We start from the raw sequence: 14,796 nt of genomic DNA on the forward strand, positions 1-14,796 counted from the left end.
TCTGAGCCCAGAGCAGGGAGAGACTCAGGCAGGAAGTGATGTCACACCACATTAATACTGCAGCTCCTATTCTAAACAAACAGAGAGTTTCTAGAGCTTTTTACTCAGGTATGGTAAAATATTCTACAGAATAAATATAGCATTCTAGCTTGCACTATTGCAGCTAATCTATTGGCAATAAAATGCCTCTGTAGCTTTCCTTCTCCTTTAAAGCATCAGAATCCTTCTATCCTTCTTTATCATGAAGCAAAGCATGAAGCAAAAAATATTGTTTTATTTATATTGTAACTTGTCTATAAATATGTAATGCACTTTAGTGCACACATGTGCAAGTGTGTGGTTTGTAAACTTATCCTTTTTCTGCATATCACTTGCAGCTAGTTTCTTATTTTTAATGTAACATTAAATAACGTGAAAACATTTTTTGTAGAAGTAAGTGGCAACACAATAAATTGTGCTGTAGGTCTGTGCTGACATATAGCCTCAGAATGGTATTATTGTGGAATGAAGACATTAAAGGAACAGTAACACCAAAAAATTAAATGATTTTAAAAGAATGGCGATATAATGTACCATTTCCCAGCACTGGTACAGTTGATGTATTTGCTTTAGAAACACTATTATAGTTTATATAGACAAGCTGCTGTATAGCCATGGGGGCAGCCATTGAAGCACAGGATACACATTAGATAAAAGATATATTCTGAAGAATCCCATTGTATACTACAGAGCTTATCTGTTATCTGCTGTTTATCATGTGCGTTTTCTCCTTTTTTGTTGTTACTGTTCCTTTGAGGAGCATATTTATGAAAAGGTCAATAGACAGAAAAACTGCCCCCAATTCACACCCAATTTTGAAGTCACAGTGTATAAAGGGAGCAACACTTAAATCAGGTCAATGTCTATTAAGCCTCTGTGCTTTGTACCTTCTTCTTCATTAATTTAGAAAAAACAAGCGCATAGGCACTAGGTACAAGGTAACAGGCACAACTAGTTAATTTAGACATTTTAGCATTTGCAAACTTACACCATTTTGAAACATACTCAACATCTTGAGTATTAGAAACTGATATTACCAAGTATTGCTGTTTGCCATCCTCCTTTTTCCATGGCCCGCCTCTCTTCTCCAACTCCTGAAAAGCTACCAAAGGAAAATGTACTGCGGGTCGGGGAAACGTCCAAATGATCATCGTGTAATAAAAATGGCACCCCAATTCTGCGCTGGCGTTTCTTGCCCTGATGATGGTATGGAATAGAACCCTTACGGTCCCGATCTTCCCTGCGACTCTTAAACTGGTCGAATATAAACACTGGAATTAGCTGGCAGACTAAAAAGTATAATAGTATATTGTATACTGCTATTGTTACAAAAAGTAGTGATGAATGAAACATTTTCTAAACTGGATCAGTTTTGTTAGTGGAACACGGCAGTGGTCCGTCCGTTGCTTTTCAGTTGGAAACTTGTTTATTAATGACCTGGAGGTGGACATTGAAAGTACTGTTTCTATTTTTTGATGATACAAAATTCAAGTTCCATGCAGGATGCTGCCACTTTGGAGGACGCTTCCCAATTGGAAAATTTGGTAGCAAACTGGAAAATGAGGTTGATGTTGATAAATGTTATGTACTTATAAAAGTTGGGGGCCTCCATAACTGGAAAGGATTTGGCAATTGTAGATTACTAAATGTCTTTATGTGTTAATGTCTTTAAGACTGACTGGGAATACTTCTTTGACAAGTATAATATGCAAAGCTACAATGATACTGATAAGTATGTACAGTATATCTATATGCACTGGATGTCATTTGGAGGGGTTGAAATCTGTGTCTTTTTTAACCCAAATGAACTATGGAATTATGGAAGGATACTGTGTCAGACAGTGGCTACTAAAACAAATAAAGTGCCGTCATGCCTTAAATAAGGTCATTGACTCAAGGAATGAAAACATAACGATGCCTCTTTATAGGGATTAGTAAGGCTTCACCTTGAGAGAGTGGCATGCAACTAAACTGGTAAGAGAAATGGAAGAATTAAACTATGAGGAAAGTCTATCCAGGTTGCAGTTGTTTTGTCTGGAGAAAAGGCACTTCAGACGGACATGGTTACTCTTAACACATACTTTGAAGGGCATTATAAACAGATAGCAGGGCATGTTTTTTTACATAGAGAAAATCAATAGACCTTTTGAGGGACAGAATATCCGCTTAAAGCAACACAAATCCTTCTTAATTGTGAGGGTAGTGAGGTTATTTAATGCCGTGATGGGTGATGTTGTGATGGCAGATTCCTTTAATGGTTGCTTAGATAACTTCTTGGATAAGCACAATATCCAGGGCTACAGTGATGTCAGGAGTCTACAATTAGTTATATACAGTACATGTATGTGTATATGCATAAAAGGACATATCACTAGACTAGGTCATGCAAAAGGTCACACACAGGGTGAACATGAAAAGAGAAGCTTTGTCATACACATCATTTAATCAACCATTATTACTGTTCATTCATGATGAAGGTCACAGTTTATTGTGTTCGATGACTTGTCTTTTTTTCAACCCAAATTAGCTATGCAACTATTTCAATTCCCATAAATCTTGAAACCAATTTCTCTCACCTTTTTGAAGATATTAATGCCAATGTCAGAGGAAAGGTCAGGAATTGCAGGTCTTCTCAGGTTGGTCAGTGAGACCTTGGCATAGGGCTCTGTACCTCTGTCTTCCTCATTACACTTCATAGTAAGGTCCTTATAAAAAGCACAAATTGAACTGGTTTTATTAATGATCTATTAGAACTTCCATATATTAACAGTTAGAAAATATAATGCTTAAATCCAAATTATCTATATGCAATGGTTAAAGATATCTGAGCTTGCCCTAATGTATTCTTATACCCAGCCCATTCTTATTATAATTCATTTCCTAGTCTTTCCTTACTTGTCTGCCCTCTGATATATGTTTCTCTGTTTCTGACTCAGACTTGTACATCTTATTACATCTGCTTTATGTCTGCTTTGCTTTGACTATTTTTTTTGACCGTATCGTTACCTAATAATTTTGTACTGCTTTGCTGCCTTCCTAATTCTGCCAACTTCATGTATTTTTTGCAGCTAGACTTTCAGTAAGGGAGAGGAGAACACTCGGACGCAGATTAACTGCTTGTGATTAATATTTATTTAAGCTGCTGTACACGACATGTTTCGGGCTGTAATTGCCCTTTCTCGTTACACTTGAGAAAGGGCAATTACAGGCCGAAACATGTCGTGTACAGCAGCTTAAATAAATATTAATCACAAGCAGTTAATCTGCGTCCAAGTGCTCTCCTCTCCCTTACTGAAAGTCTAGCAGTTTTGGATGTTCGGTACATCTGTGTAAGAGGATTGACGCATTCATCGACAGAGAGTTAATTGGCTGAGCGCAGATTCCCTCTCCTTCTATAGTATTTTTAGCAGCCTTTCCCTCTAGTTAGTATTTCATTTTTTGTCATTCTCACTTGGGTTTTATGGGTGTTCACAAGAGAAGGAGCAGCCGCCACCATTGAGCTACTACGGGGTCGTGGAATTGGTGGTTCTTCTGACTGAGGAGACTTCTCTGGCTTCTCTTCTAGCATATGTCTGAGCCGGTTCAGGTAATACATAAGGGACCACTGTGTGCCTTCCTCTGACCAGTGGGGCTGCAGCAAGCATCTTAGAACGGCAACATCAAAGTAAGTAGCATAGCGAGACTTCTGACATGGTGGAATCACTAAAGATGATCTGAAAATAGATGATGAGGAACAATATTTTGTTATGATAATGGGACCAGTTGTATATTCTTCATTAAATGATCATACTATGGTTTCTCATTAAACCAATACAGCACAAGCTATAAGCTCACAGAGGGTAGGGAGGTGTTTAAACTAGACAAGGAGGAGTAAGTATTCTGGGGAAATAACTGTAGATAGGGCCCTAGGATTAGGGACAAATATAAGGGAAAGCATAGAATAACTGCTAGAGAGAGAACCTAATGTTGCAAATATATCAAATTAAAAACCAACTATTTATAAATAATGCAATTAAACTGGTTTAAACAGGGAGATTCCCTGCTTTACCAATACAAAGGTATTTTCAAATGTTTTTTCACCCATGCATGCTGGAGGCAATTTTGGACAGATGACAAAATGTCCCATGCATTCTTGCCCTAAGAATTGGTAAAACCTTGTGTGCCCCCCACATGAAAGTCTTCATGCTGTGTCTGCTTACCATGTGTAAGATTTAAAAAGGTATCAGTACTGAGATTAACTGGACACTGCATTTTAAACCCCTAAAATTCAGACTATAAACTCCTGCATTGTTCACACATGTAACACCTCAGTTGTTCACACCCTAAAAACCCTATACTGTTCATACCCATACTGAAAATGCCCACATAGTTCACCTGTTCATACTCATACAAACTGATGAAGGGGTACCAGCACTGTGTCACTGTATGTGGTACATATTAGAGTGGTCCTGATAGGTTTCCCTGTCTCTTGCTCTGGTCTGCCTTCCCTATGCTCCCTGTGTGTGCCATAATTTGCCTGCCCTATGCTCCTTGTGTGTGCCATAGTCGGCCTGCCCTATGCTCCCTGTGTGTGCCATACTCTGCCTGCCCTATGCTCCCTGTGCGTGTACCATATTCTACCTGCCCTATGCTCACTATGTGTGCCATTCTCGGCCTGTGGAAAATAAGCCTGGTAGGGGTTTGTTCTAGGGGTTTGTTAGCATTTGAAAATAGTTGTTAGGGACCCCTAGGGTGTGTAATCATGTACTGGGGGTGCTGTGTTATCCACAGGGGATAAAAAGGTGCAGACTCTACAAACCCCCAAAACATATCCACTCTTGTTTTTGCCAAAGAAGATTTACCCATTTGCAGTGAGATATCTTAGAGAAATTAATTGGAATGTTATTCTGATCCCTGTACTTGCTGAATGGCTCCACTTTACAATGCCCCTCCTTAGAACTGCTATTTCCTTTCATGTTCTGATAACAGTTAATGCTATCGATATTGACTTTGGTTCATAGGCAAGTACCTTGGGAGGGAAGGTCCTCTCTCCTTTGATGTGTTGCATGTGACACAACCATCAAATGAATTTGCTCTTTGGCAGCTGGAGGCGGCAGCTCTGGGAGATAGGGAGTCAGGCTGAGTCAATTCAGATACCACCTCAAATCCCTTCAAAGTTACAGAAAAAGATGAAAATAATATGACCACTTGGTGTAATGGTTACAGGTTATGCTCTAAAACAGGTGATTTTATATAAATTAATAAAAAAGCAAAACATAACCAAATTAAACCTATTTTTTTCATGAATTGTGTTTCATTATACCATATAAAGAATTACTTTTACCTATTTATATATTTTTAACCCAAACAATAGATTATAAACATTAATATTTTCTAACAAATTCCATATAGTGCCCCTTTCAAAACGGCATTGCTGCAAAAGCTTGTAGGGTCATTGAAACCAATCATGGTGTCAATAGCCTCTGAACATTGACATGAGACTCTACCCTGAGGGTGGTGGCAGACGGGGAGATTAGTCGCCCATCGACAAATCTCCTCTTTTGCGTGTGGCTAATTTCCCTGTACTGCCTTCCCGCCAGCTAAAATACAAATCGCCCGCGGGATGGCTTCAGATTTCCGAAGTCGCCTGAAGTTCTCAGTGATTTTAACTTTAACATATAACATGTGCACTAGTTCCTTGCTTTATTTACTTATATTGTTTTATTGATTTTTTTTAATATACTAACCTACTGTAAAACTGTAAATGGTTAATGAGAGCACATACTTTTATAAAATACCAATATATATATATATATATATATATATATATATATATATATATATATATATATATATATATATAATATATATATATAGAACACAACATTGGTGCTAAATCTCTATGTACATTAGAGACTTACTTTTATAAAATACCTATATTTTTTCTTCACAAGACCTTTGAGTGCGGACTCCTTTTTGTTTATTTATATATATATATATATATATATATATATATATATATATATATATATATATATATATATATATATATATATATAATATATATATATATATATATATATATATATATAGAACACAACATTGGTGCTAAATCTCTATGTACATTAGAGACTGCGACTACCTATGGTGCAAACTTTATGAACAACAACTTTTATAATTATTCTTTTCTGATGTATTCTTTTTCTTTTACACTGAAAATCAAACTGCGCATATACAGAAGTTTTATCATCAAAACAGATGTTCAATTACGTTGTACAAAAACACACATATAATAAAATGAACAGGATGCATACTGTACCTGTGTTGGTCCTATGTCTAGTTTTGGAGAGTCTTGTGCTTGGGTCTGACTGTTGCAAGGGGAGTTTCTTTTGGCTAAAAAAAATAGATGTTTAATCAGGCAATATCTTTAGACTGAATCAAAATTCAGTTGAGGTTATACTACAACATCATCCTGTATCTCTTCTCCTGTTGGACTTTTTTCTGGATACATCTTATCAGTTATCTGTTGCTCACATGCAGTGGGGGCCCACAAGAGGATCTGCCTCTTAAGCAGTACTCAGTTTACACATGCAGCCTGCTCTCTCTACACTCATGTACTATAAGCTATAACATTCTCAGCATGTATCTATCAGTAAGTCATTCCCTTAGTTTGGCACATGGCATCAGTGCTGCTGACACAAGCAAGAAGGCATTTATCAGCAAATGTATTACACATTCAAATGAATTCTCATGGGAGCAAACTACATTTAATACATACCTGTGATGATGTTGCGAATGGGTTTTACCAGGGCTGTAAAAGCCGGGACCTCGGGCTGTCTATGTTCCCACATTGGCTGCCAAATAACCAGCCCACTGGCCAAGCGAAAAGTCAGGTCTGATTCCTAGATAGAGAAGGCATGAAGTGAAATTTATTTGCAGTTTATGAGTCACTAGTAATCTTATACATTCCCTACTATGACATTTACATTAGTTGCCTTTTATGTATATTGTATAAAATATAATTTAATATCAAGTTACCTTAATCCTATGAACAAGAGGTGCAAACAGGAACACAAAGAGCTCGACTGTTGCCATAGAATTTTGTAGGAACGTCCTTCGGTTATTCTCATCTTCCTCATTAGTGTTGCTTTGTCTTGAGTGTCCTGGTGATCCCTGGTTTTCTTGGTGAATAAAAGCACCACTGCCTCTTCCCCAACTGGAGCTTCGGTCACCCCCAAATCTATCATGAGAGCAATCGTGGGGAGCTTCCAGAAGCATCCAGTGAAGAGTGTGCAGAAGCTTGGTCTCTGCAACACCTAGTTTATCTTGATGTCCTACAATAAATATTACATTTATTGACAGCAAACTGTCATGAAATCAAAACACGAATGAATGAATCAGAAATAAATTCATTAACCATTTCATATGGAGTTGCACAGGGTAAGTTCTGTGTACTGACCTAGCTTGTTCCTGTTGGAGAGCAGTGTGGCTGTGCAGTGCAATACATGTGGGAGTGCAGCTTGGACCAGTTCCCAGCGAGAGATACTCTGTATAGCTTCAGACAGGGCAGGAGACAGGCCATGCAACTTGTTCTCAACCAGAACTCTCTCGAAAGACTGTGCAGTGATACAAATCCATGGAAAGTTAGATTGAAGCTAAACAAGATACATTTAATTATATTATCAATGCAATGTAGTCTACACAAACTATGGCATGATATATAACTTACATTACTTTTTTCAAATGGTTTAGCAGAACCAATAGGGTATAGGTGCAACTGCTGGTGTTGCTAACTGTTCATCTTCTGTTCAACCAATGGTCACTTTTACACCTGCCTTAGGTAGTGTGTTCCACTTATAGATGTTAATACATGGGTAGGGGCTTTTCTACTTTATAGAATGCTGGAAAACTAGCATGGGTTATAACATTTTATACCATCGCGCAGCAGGTACATTTTTGTACTTCCATAGCTGAAAATGCATACTTTCATAGATTGCTTTGTCCCAACTGCAACTTTTCATATACTTTTGCTACAGAGGGGCAGATTTATCAAAATGTGAATTTAGAACTCACCACAGAAAAACTCACCCATGTTCTATTCATTGCTATGGGATATTTAAAAGCAGATTTATCAAACGGTGAACTCATAAATACGATAAATACGATTCTAAAAATCCCACAGGAATGAATAGAACATGGATGAGTTTTTCTGTGAGTTTTAATCTCACATTTTGGTAAATCTGCTCCTAAATGTTAGGAAATCCAATCCTTGAAATAGAGCTTTCTGTTACATTTCCCATTTCTGTATTTAGCTTATAAAGCATAGCTACTGCCTACTTGGAATGAGTATCCCTTTTTTAAGTAAGCTTCACACCCAGTGTTGGCACTTTGCAAGTAAACCCTGGGTTCTTAAATGAGGCCTGTAGCCTTATGTGACAAGCACTCCTGGGGTCCATTTACTTAGCTCGAGTGAAGGAATAGAATAAAAAAAATTTTGAATTTTGAATGTTTTTTTTGGCTACTTTTACCATCGTATTGGCTACTTCGCTACTTTTTTTTAGCACAAACTGCATTGATGTCAAAGGGTATTTTTCGTAGTAAATTTTTTAGAGTCAACTTGCGATTTTCCATGGTGGTTTTTTTTTTGTGCAAAAATGAATTGGAATCAAAGGGCACCACATTTTTTCGCAGTGAAATTTTGCCGTGTTTTTGCAAAGAATTTTTACCAGGAATCCACACCTAGCAAAAACTTTCATCACTAGTTGATACTGCTTCACCTAGCAAATAGCATCACTAAAACACAAGCTGCACTGGTGAAGTATTTGTGTTCACAGGCATTTCAGCAGCAGCTAGAGACATAGGACGCTTATTATATTGTTAAGCTATCATTTATGATATGACATGTGCTTTTCTTAATAGTAGGTGATGTCCTGTAATGTTCCAATTAAAGATAGCATTACAAAGATCAATGTTTTTTGGAAAAATAAATACCAGCTATTAGGAAGCACATACATATGATCAGCTGAGATCTAACCCTTCTGTTGTTTACTTGTCTGAACAGGCCTTTCCTGTAACAAGAGATACAGCCTAAATACGTGTTTATATTTCCTTTATTTTCCCACTGGGGCTATGATTATATCAGTGGCACTGTAACAAAATACTCTCAGCTCCAGCCCTCATAAACCACAAATACTTGTGCTTTTAGCATCTGTCAAAATGGCTGAGATAGCTAGATCCATGTGGGAATATCCTTACTGTCTACACAGACGGGAGCTCTCAGGGTTCCACTTGACCTACTAATTAATTAGAAAAAAATTGACCAATGAAAGTCATAATTTATTTACCTACATACATGTCACAGCGTATTAACCCGAGACAGAGTTTACTTTTGATGCGTATGGACATTATTTCAGTGAACGAGTTCTACCTAAAAACACAAGCCCATTAAGCAGGGTCTGGAACATGGAGAATAGTATTTAATTTAGAATTATGCTGGAAATTGTCCAGCTGCTACACTCTAAGGTAAAGTGATACTACAAGGAGCAATCTGTTACAGGGTATGTGTCAGTAAACAATAAAGCACTGTGTGAAAGTAAAATGTACTAGGTACATCCGGGATTGTAAGAGGCCCAAGTGCCAAGTATTAGCTGTAGAAAGATAATGGAAGCAGCATAGACGACTGCGACCATGTTTCATTGTTTCATGCTGCCATATTTTCTTTATCAGACAGGAACATATTGGCATAACAATGATATTGCAAATCAAGTGCCTGTTGAGTAAAAACCGTTTTGAGAGCCCATAGACCTCTCGGTGGACAGCCTTTATCTTAAATATTAACAACCAAATGGAAACGGAAAAGCCAAAATGAAGACTGGAAGTACCTACCACGCAAGAGGCTTCATACTGCTTCCCCAGCTTTGGTCTCAGAAACGCACTGTGGGGAAATGACAGAGATTTATTATGAAGCGGGTCATGTAGAGGAGAAAATGTCTCATCAACCAGTATTACTTTAAGAATAAATCCTTGATAATGCTGGGTTGAAGTACATTGTCTAGTCTTGGCATGGATTCACCATTAAATATAAAGTACATTGGTGTATACTGGGAGTTGTAGTCCAACAACATTTGGGTGAAGTAAGGTCAATGTTCTTTGTCTTTAAAAACACATGCTGAGCATGTATGGGATCTGTTATCCAGACCTGGGGGTTTCCAGATATGGGGTCTTTCTGTAATTTGGATATTCGTGTCTTAAGTCTACTAGAAAATCATGTAAACATAAATAAACCCAATGGGCTGGTTTTGTTTCAAATAAGGATTAAGTACAAGTTACTGTTTTATTATTTTAAAGAAAAGCAAAATAATTTTAAAAATGTTAGATTATTTGATTATAATGTAGTCTATGGCCGATGGCCTATCTGTAATTCTGAGCTTTCTGGATAATGATTTTCCAGATAACTGATCCCATACCTGTATTGTTTTTTAATCCATTTATTTATACACAACTTTTTATTTTCCAAACACGACCTTTTATTTTATTGAGAGTGCAAGAAAAAGCAGCTTGTTGTGTGTAAAAATACCTATTGAAATACAACATTCAGGAGTACAGTCATGCAGAATATAAAGGTATCAATAAACTGATGCATTAAGATGCACTCAACCCTATGTAAGAGCCCCAACTTTGAAATGAAAGTGTTTTGGGCCTCTTATACATATGGTTGTGATGCAAGTGCTAGAGCAGTAAGGAAATACTTGTGTTCTGTACCTCATTTGAGATTATAAATCTGGGGCAAGGTACAGAGAGCAGGGTCAAAGCAGGTGGACAGGACAAGGACAAGGTTCCTTTACACTCTGTGTCTGCATTGTTTAACTTGCATGTCTGAATGACAGAATATAAATAGGATAGGGAACACTTATGTGCCTCTACTTTCTGTCCCTCATAAACACATTGCTGCCACACACAGGTAGCACTGTAATTCAAGAAGGAAGGCCTTTGCGCTTCAGGCTAGAGTGCAAGGACATGCATCCAAGGTGCCAATTACAGGACAAGGTTGCAAGGTTTAGGGTAGCAGATAAAGTAGCCTCAGCGCAATTTGTGCACATAAACATGAGTTTACAGCAACATATAAAAAGTTCAGCACAAACTGGAGGGGTATCAAAACACTAGCCTTGATCTATGAAATAATAATGCGGTCGTGGGATTTCCAGAGCTGAGGCTTTAATACAATATAACCTACCAGACTCAGATTACTACAAACTTAATACAGCACTTCTAAAGATGCATGATTGCAAACCCCTCATAGCAATAGATCGTGCCTTCTATGATACCCTTACAATTGAATGCAAAAAAGAAAACACTATTCAAAATATATGTAAATCTTCATACCCCACAACATGCTTCAACCCCTCTCCTGTGGAATGAAGTACTGATGGCCATCTTAATGGTTACATAAAACTACAGATACAGGTTCATTTAACTAAGTATCCTCCATATAGGCTATATAATCTGTGCAGACTCTTTTGTACATGTACTTGTAAAAATTGTAATTATCTTTTAAATTAATATGTGTTTCATTTTAAAATGTATAATGTCACTGATCCACAAAGCATGCTGGCAGTTTTGGGTATAAAAGGCTGCTCCCAGTAATCCAGAGTCAGTCTGGTTTTGGTTCTCTGCAGGTAAGGCCTGTGGGAAAACTGCTCTGATGCTGTTGTTTTATTGAGCTGTGTAACACCTTTACTTTCTGCTTTAAAGAAATAAAGCAACATATTTATTTGCCAAGCAACCTCTGTAAGGACACACCTACCACACCTACTCTGAGTGAAAATGCTTAATGCATTATACCTGCTGCCTAGAGAAACAAATGCATACTAACAGAGGGGATGTGCAACCATACCACAATATATGGGATCCATGGTTAAATGAATTGTTCAGTATAAAATAAAAACTGGGTAAATAGATAGGCTGTGCACAATAAAAAATGTTTTCATTATAGTTAGTTAGCCAAAAATGTAATGTATAAAACCTGGAGTGACTGGATGTGTAACATAATAGCCAGAACACAACTTCCTGCTTTGCAGCTCTCTTGGGTTCTACTGATTGGCTACCAGGCAGTAACCAATCAGTGACTTGAGGGAGGCCACATGGGTCATATCTGTTGCTTTTGAATCTGAGCTGAATGCTGAGGATCAATTGCAACAGATATGTCCCATGTGGCCCCCCTTCAAGTCGCTGACTAACTCAGAGTTAGAGAGCTGAAAAGCAGGAAGTAGTGTTCTGTTATGTTAGACATCCACTCACTCCAGCCTTTATACATTACATTTTTGGCTAACTAACTATTTTAGAAACATTTTTTCTTTTATCTATTTACCCAGCTTTTAGTTTTACACTGAATTGCTCTGAAAGATACCCTAGTGACAACTTATACAGTCCTAATTTAACATAATGATATGTATACAGAAAAATATCCAACACTTACAGCATTTGTATAGCCCTCTGACACTGCTTTCAGGTAAGGGTACATGATTTAGAGTCTCATTCATACATATTATTTTAGTGTAAAAAATTCAGAATCACATTTAAGGTATAAAAATCTTGTTTATTTGTTTCCTCCTTTACTGTAACATTGGGGCTCATTTATTAATATTAATGCTAAGTGCAAGGTTTTACCCACAATGCAGCATTTCCCCCCAGGATTCCAAAATAATAGCAGGCAAACAATTCTGATTTGCACCTCTACCAGTTTTGGTACTTTTTTCTGTAACATAGGTGTGCATGCAAACAAATTCTGAAGTCTTTAATCAAATATTTGATACTTATAACAATTTAATGAATGACTTATGTATAAAGCAATTTCTATTTCGTTTGTATTTCCAATAACTGTAATAGTTATTCATCAGATCATGAGATCAACAACAGATAGTTGCAGTGTTTTTGTGCAATGCATTTAACATTAGTTTAAAGAAATACAGAAACTCCAAGAAAATGCAGTCATAATTAATGGGATCGGCTCATGAATTTTAAATTAAATCAAGTGTCATTTGAAGAGGGGGAAAACAGTGTCAATATTCCTCAAATGGTTAATACTGTGGAACTACAACTAATAGACTGAATGAAATAAATGAATAAATCATTCAGGGAAATTATTATTTTTGTAGGTGTTTTAATTATATAAATAAGTAAAACATAATGGCAGGTGGGGGCTGGGTGGTGAGGGGCGAGTGGATATCAGCCACAGACTGTTATGAATGGAGCATAGGAGAAAAAATAGATCACTCAAATCAGAAGAAGTAATAGTAGATAAGATTGCAGGAAAATAAATCATTGATTAAAAACAAAACGAAAACTATGGGTAAATAATTCATATATGTCACACAGATGAATGGGAGCAGAATAGTGGTGGGAACCGAGACAAAATGATTGAACAGGAAAGAAAACCAGAGGGCTCTGGACAAAGAGAACAAGGTTTCATTGAACACTCTGCTCCCTGTGACCTTTGATGTATGTGTGTCTGATCAACCAATATTGGGCTGGGGGATAGGATAGGAAGCCTTTGGCTCAGCAGCTGTTGCAGATCTCCCAGCATCCCTCTGGTTGGTTGCTGTATCTCTATCACAGCCGGTGTACCAAAGGATCCCTGTCCTTACACTAAACTGTAAGCTCTTTGGGTCAGAGATGATATGTTGTCGATATTTCTTGCCTCTACTCATTATGGAGTATCTGAGAATAAAGATTGCCATGAGAAAGATCAAAATAGCAAATACCTGGTTTGCCTCCACAAGAAGATCTGGATTGCGAGTGGGATCCCCCGGGGCCCCTCCTGCTCCTGCCCCTCTGAGCTTTTTCTCTTCACCATGTCGGGAGATGGGGCTCCCCGCTTGCCCCGCTGCCCCCCGTGCTGCTGCTGCTGCTACCGCTTGCTGCCTGGATCCTGCTCAGGAAGATGTCTGCTCCTGTCATTCGCTTTCCTTTTCAGCACCACCTCTTGTGGACAGCGCCCCAGCAGCGGCGGCCGAGCTCGGTACTGCAGCAGAACGTTTCTACCCCAAGCGAGCTGTCTGCCCACTCGGGTCATTTGCTTACATTAGGCTTTCTACAGGACTCCAGCCTTACTGTTATACCCCGTGTATCAGTGCTTACAGAAAGATATGGGCAAACACGTCACTGCTGCTGTGCACCCTGTGATTGTTTATTTAAAGAAACATGATTAAGATTTGGTATGATGACTGCTGCAACTGATGGTGTTAATATATATCTAAAAACCCTAAATAATAAGGGCAAGCAAAGGGGCTGCTTGTGCTGGACAAGGTTATATTCCCATACTAAGCATTGTCCCTAAGCCACAAGCTGAATGCAATACAAGCCTCAGCACTCCTGATTGAGTGTCCTCTACTTCTACTGGCTTCTCCTATCAATCTCCCATAACCTAAAATCCATTTTATCTCACTGCTTTAGAGTATTAAAATACTGATCATATCAGTAGACGAAATTTGAACACAAAAAAAGGCTGTAGGAAGATCACAAACAGTCCATTTGTCTATCCTGCAAACATTTGAGCAAGAAAAGTAATAAAGACTCGTTGTTGCCGAACCCTTTTCCCATTATTCTTGTTCTTTTTAACTTCTGCAGAAGATGGAGGGGTGGGTATAAACTACTCTTTGCGTTATTTCTCATGTGCTCGGGCTCCAAATATACATTTCACACATATAAAGATAAGATCTTGGAAGAAAATCTGCACTGAGAGGTGTGATTCCCAAGGGAGACATCATCTAAGATATTTCC

The 14,796-nt window shown here is 37.9% G+C and overlaps 1 protein-coding gene across 25 annotated transcripts in view; it reads right to left on the reverse strand.

Annotated features, from left to right (window-relative positions):
* unc80.L (unc-80 homolog, NALCN channel complex subunit L homeolog) overlaps positions 1-13,967 on the reverse strand; it is a 92,123-nt gene extending 78,156 nt beyond the window's left edge. For all 25 annotated transcript variants that reach the window (XM_041577235.1, XM_041577234.1, XM_018236092.2 and 22 more), the window contains exons 1-10: positions 13,779-13,967; positions 9,904-9,952; positions 7,478-7,634; positions 7,057-7,352; positions 6,797-6,920; positions 6,338-6,411; positions 5,048-5,187; positions 3,491-3,752; positions 2,616-2,744; positions 1,077-1,293 (exon numbers count right to left, since the gene is read on the reverse strand). In XM_041577235.1, the coding sequence (XP_041433169.1) occupies positions 1,077-1,293; positions 2,616-2,744; positions 3,491-3,752; positions 5,048-5,187; positions 6,338-6,411; positions 6,797-6,920; positions 7,057-7,352; positions 7,478-7,634; positions 9,904-9,952; positions 13,779-13,870 (1,540 nt within the window). In that variant the 5' untranslated portion in view covers positions 13,871-13,967. The remainder of the gene's footprint in view (positions 1-1,076; positions 1,294-2,615; positions 2,745-3,490; positions 3,753-5,047; positions 5,188-6,337; positions 6,412-6,796; positions 6,921-7,056; positions 7,353-7,477; positions 7,635-9,903; positions 9,953-13,778) is intronic.
* Between the last annotated feature and the right edge of the window lie 829 nt (positions 13,968-14,796).

This window comes from Xenopus laevis, chromosome 9_10L (genome assembly GCF_017654675.1).
Source record: "Xenopus laevis strain J_2021 chromosome 9_10L, Xenopus_laevis_v10.1, whole genome shotgun sequence".
Taxonomy (NCBI): Eukaryota; Metazoa; Chordata; class Amphibia; order Anura; family Pipidae; genus Xenopus; species Xenopus laevis.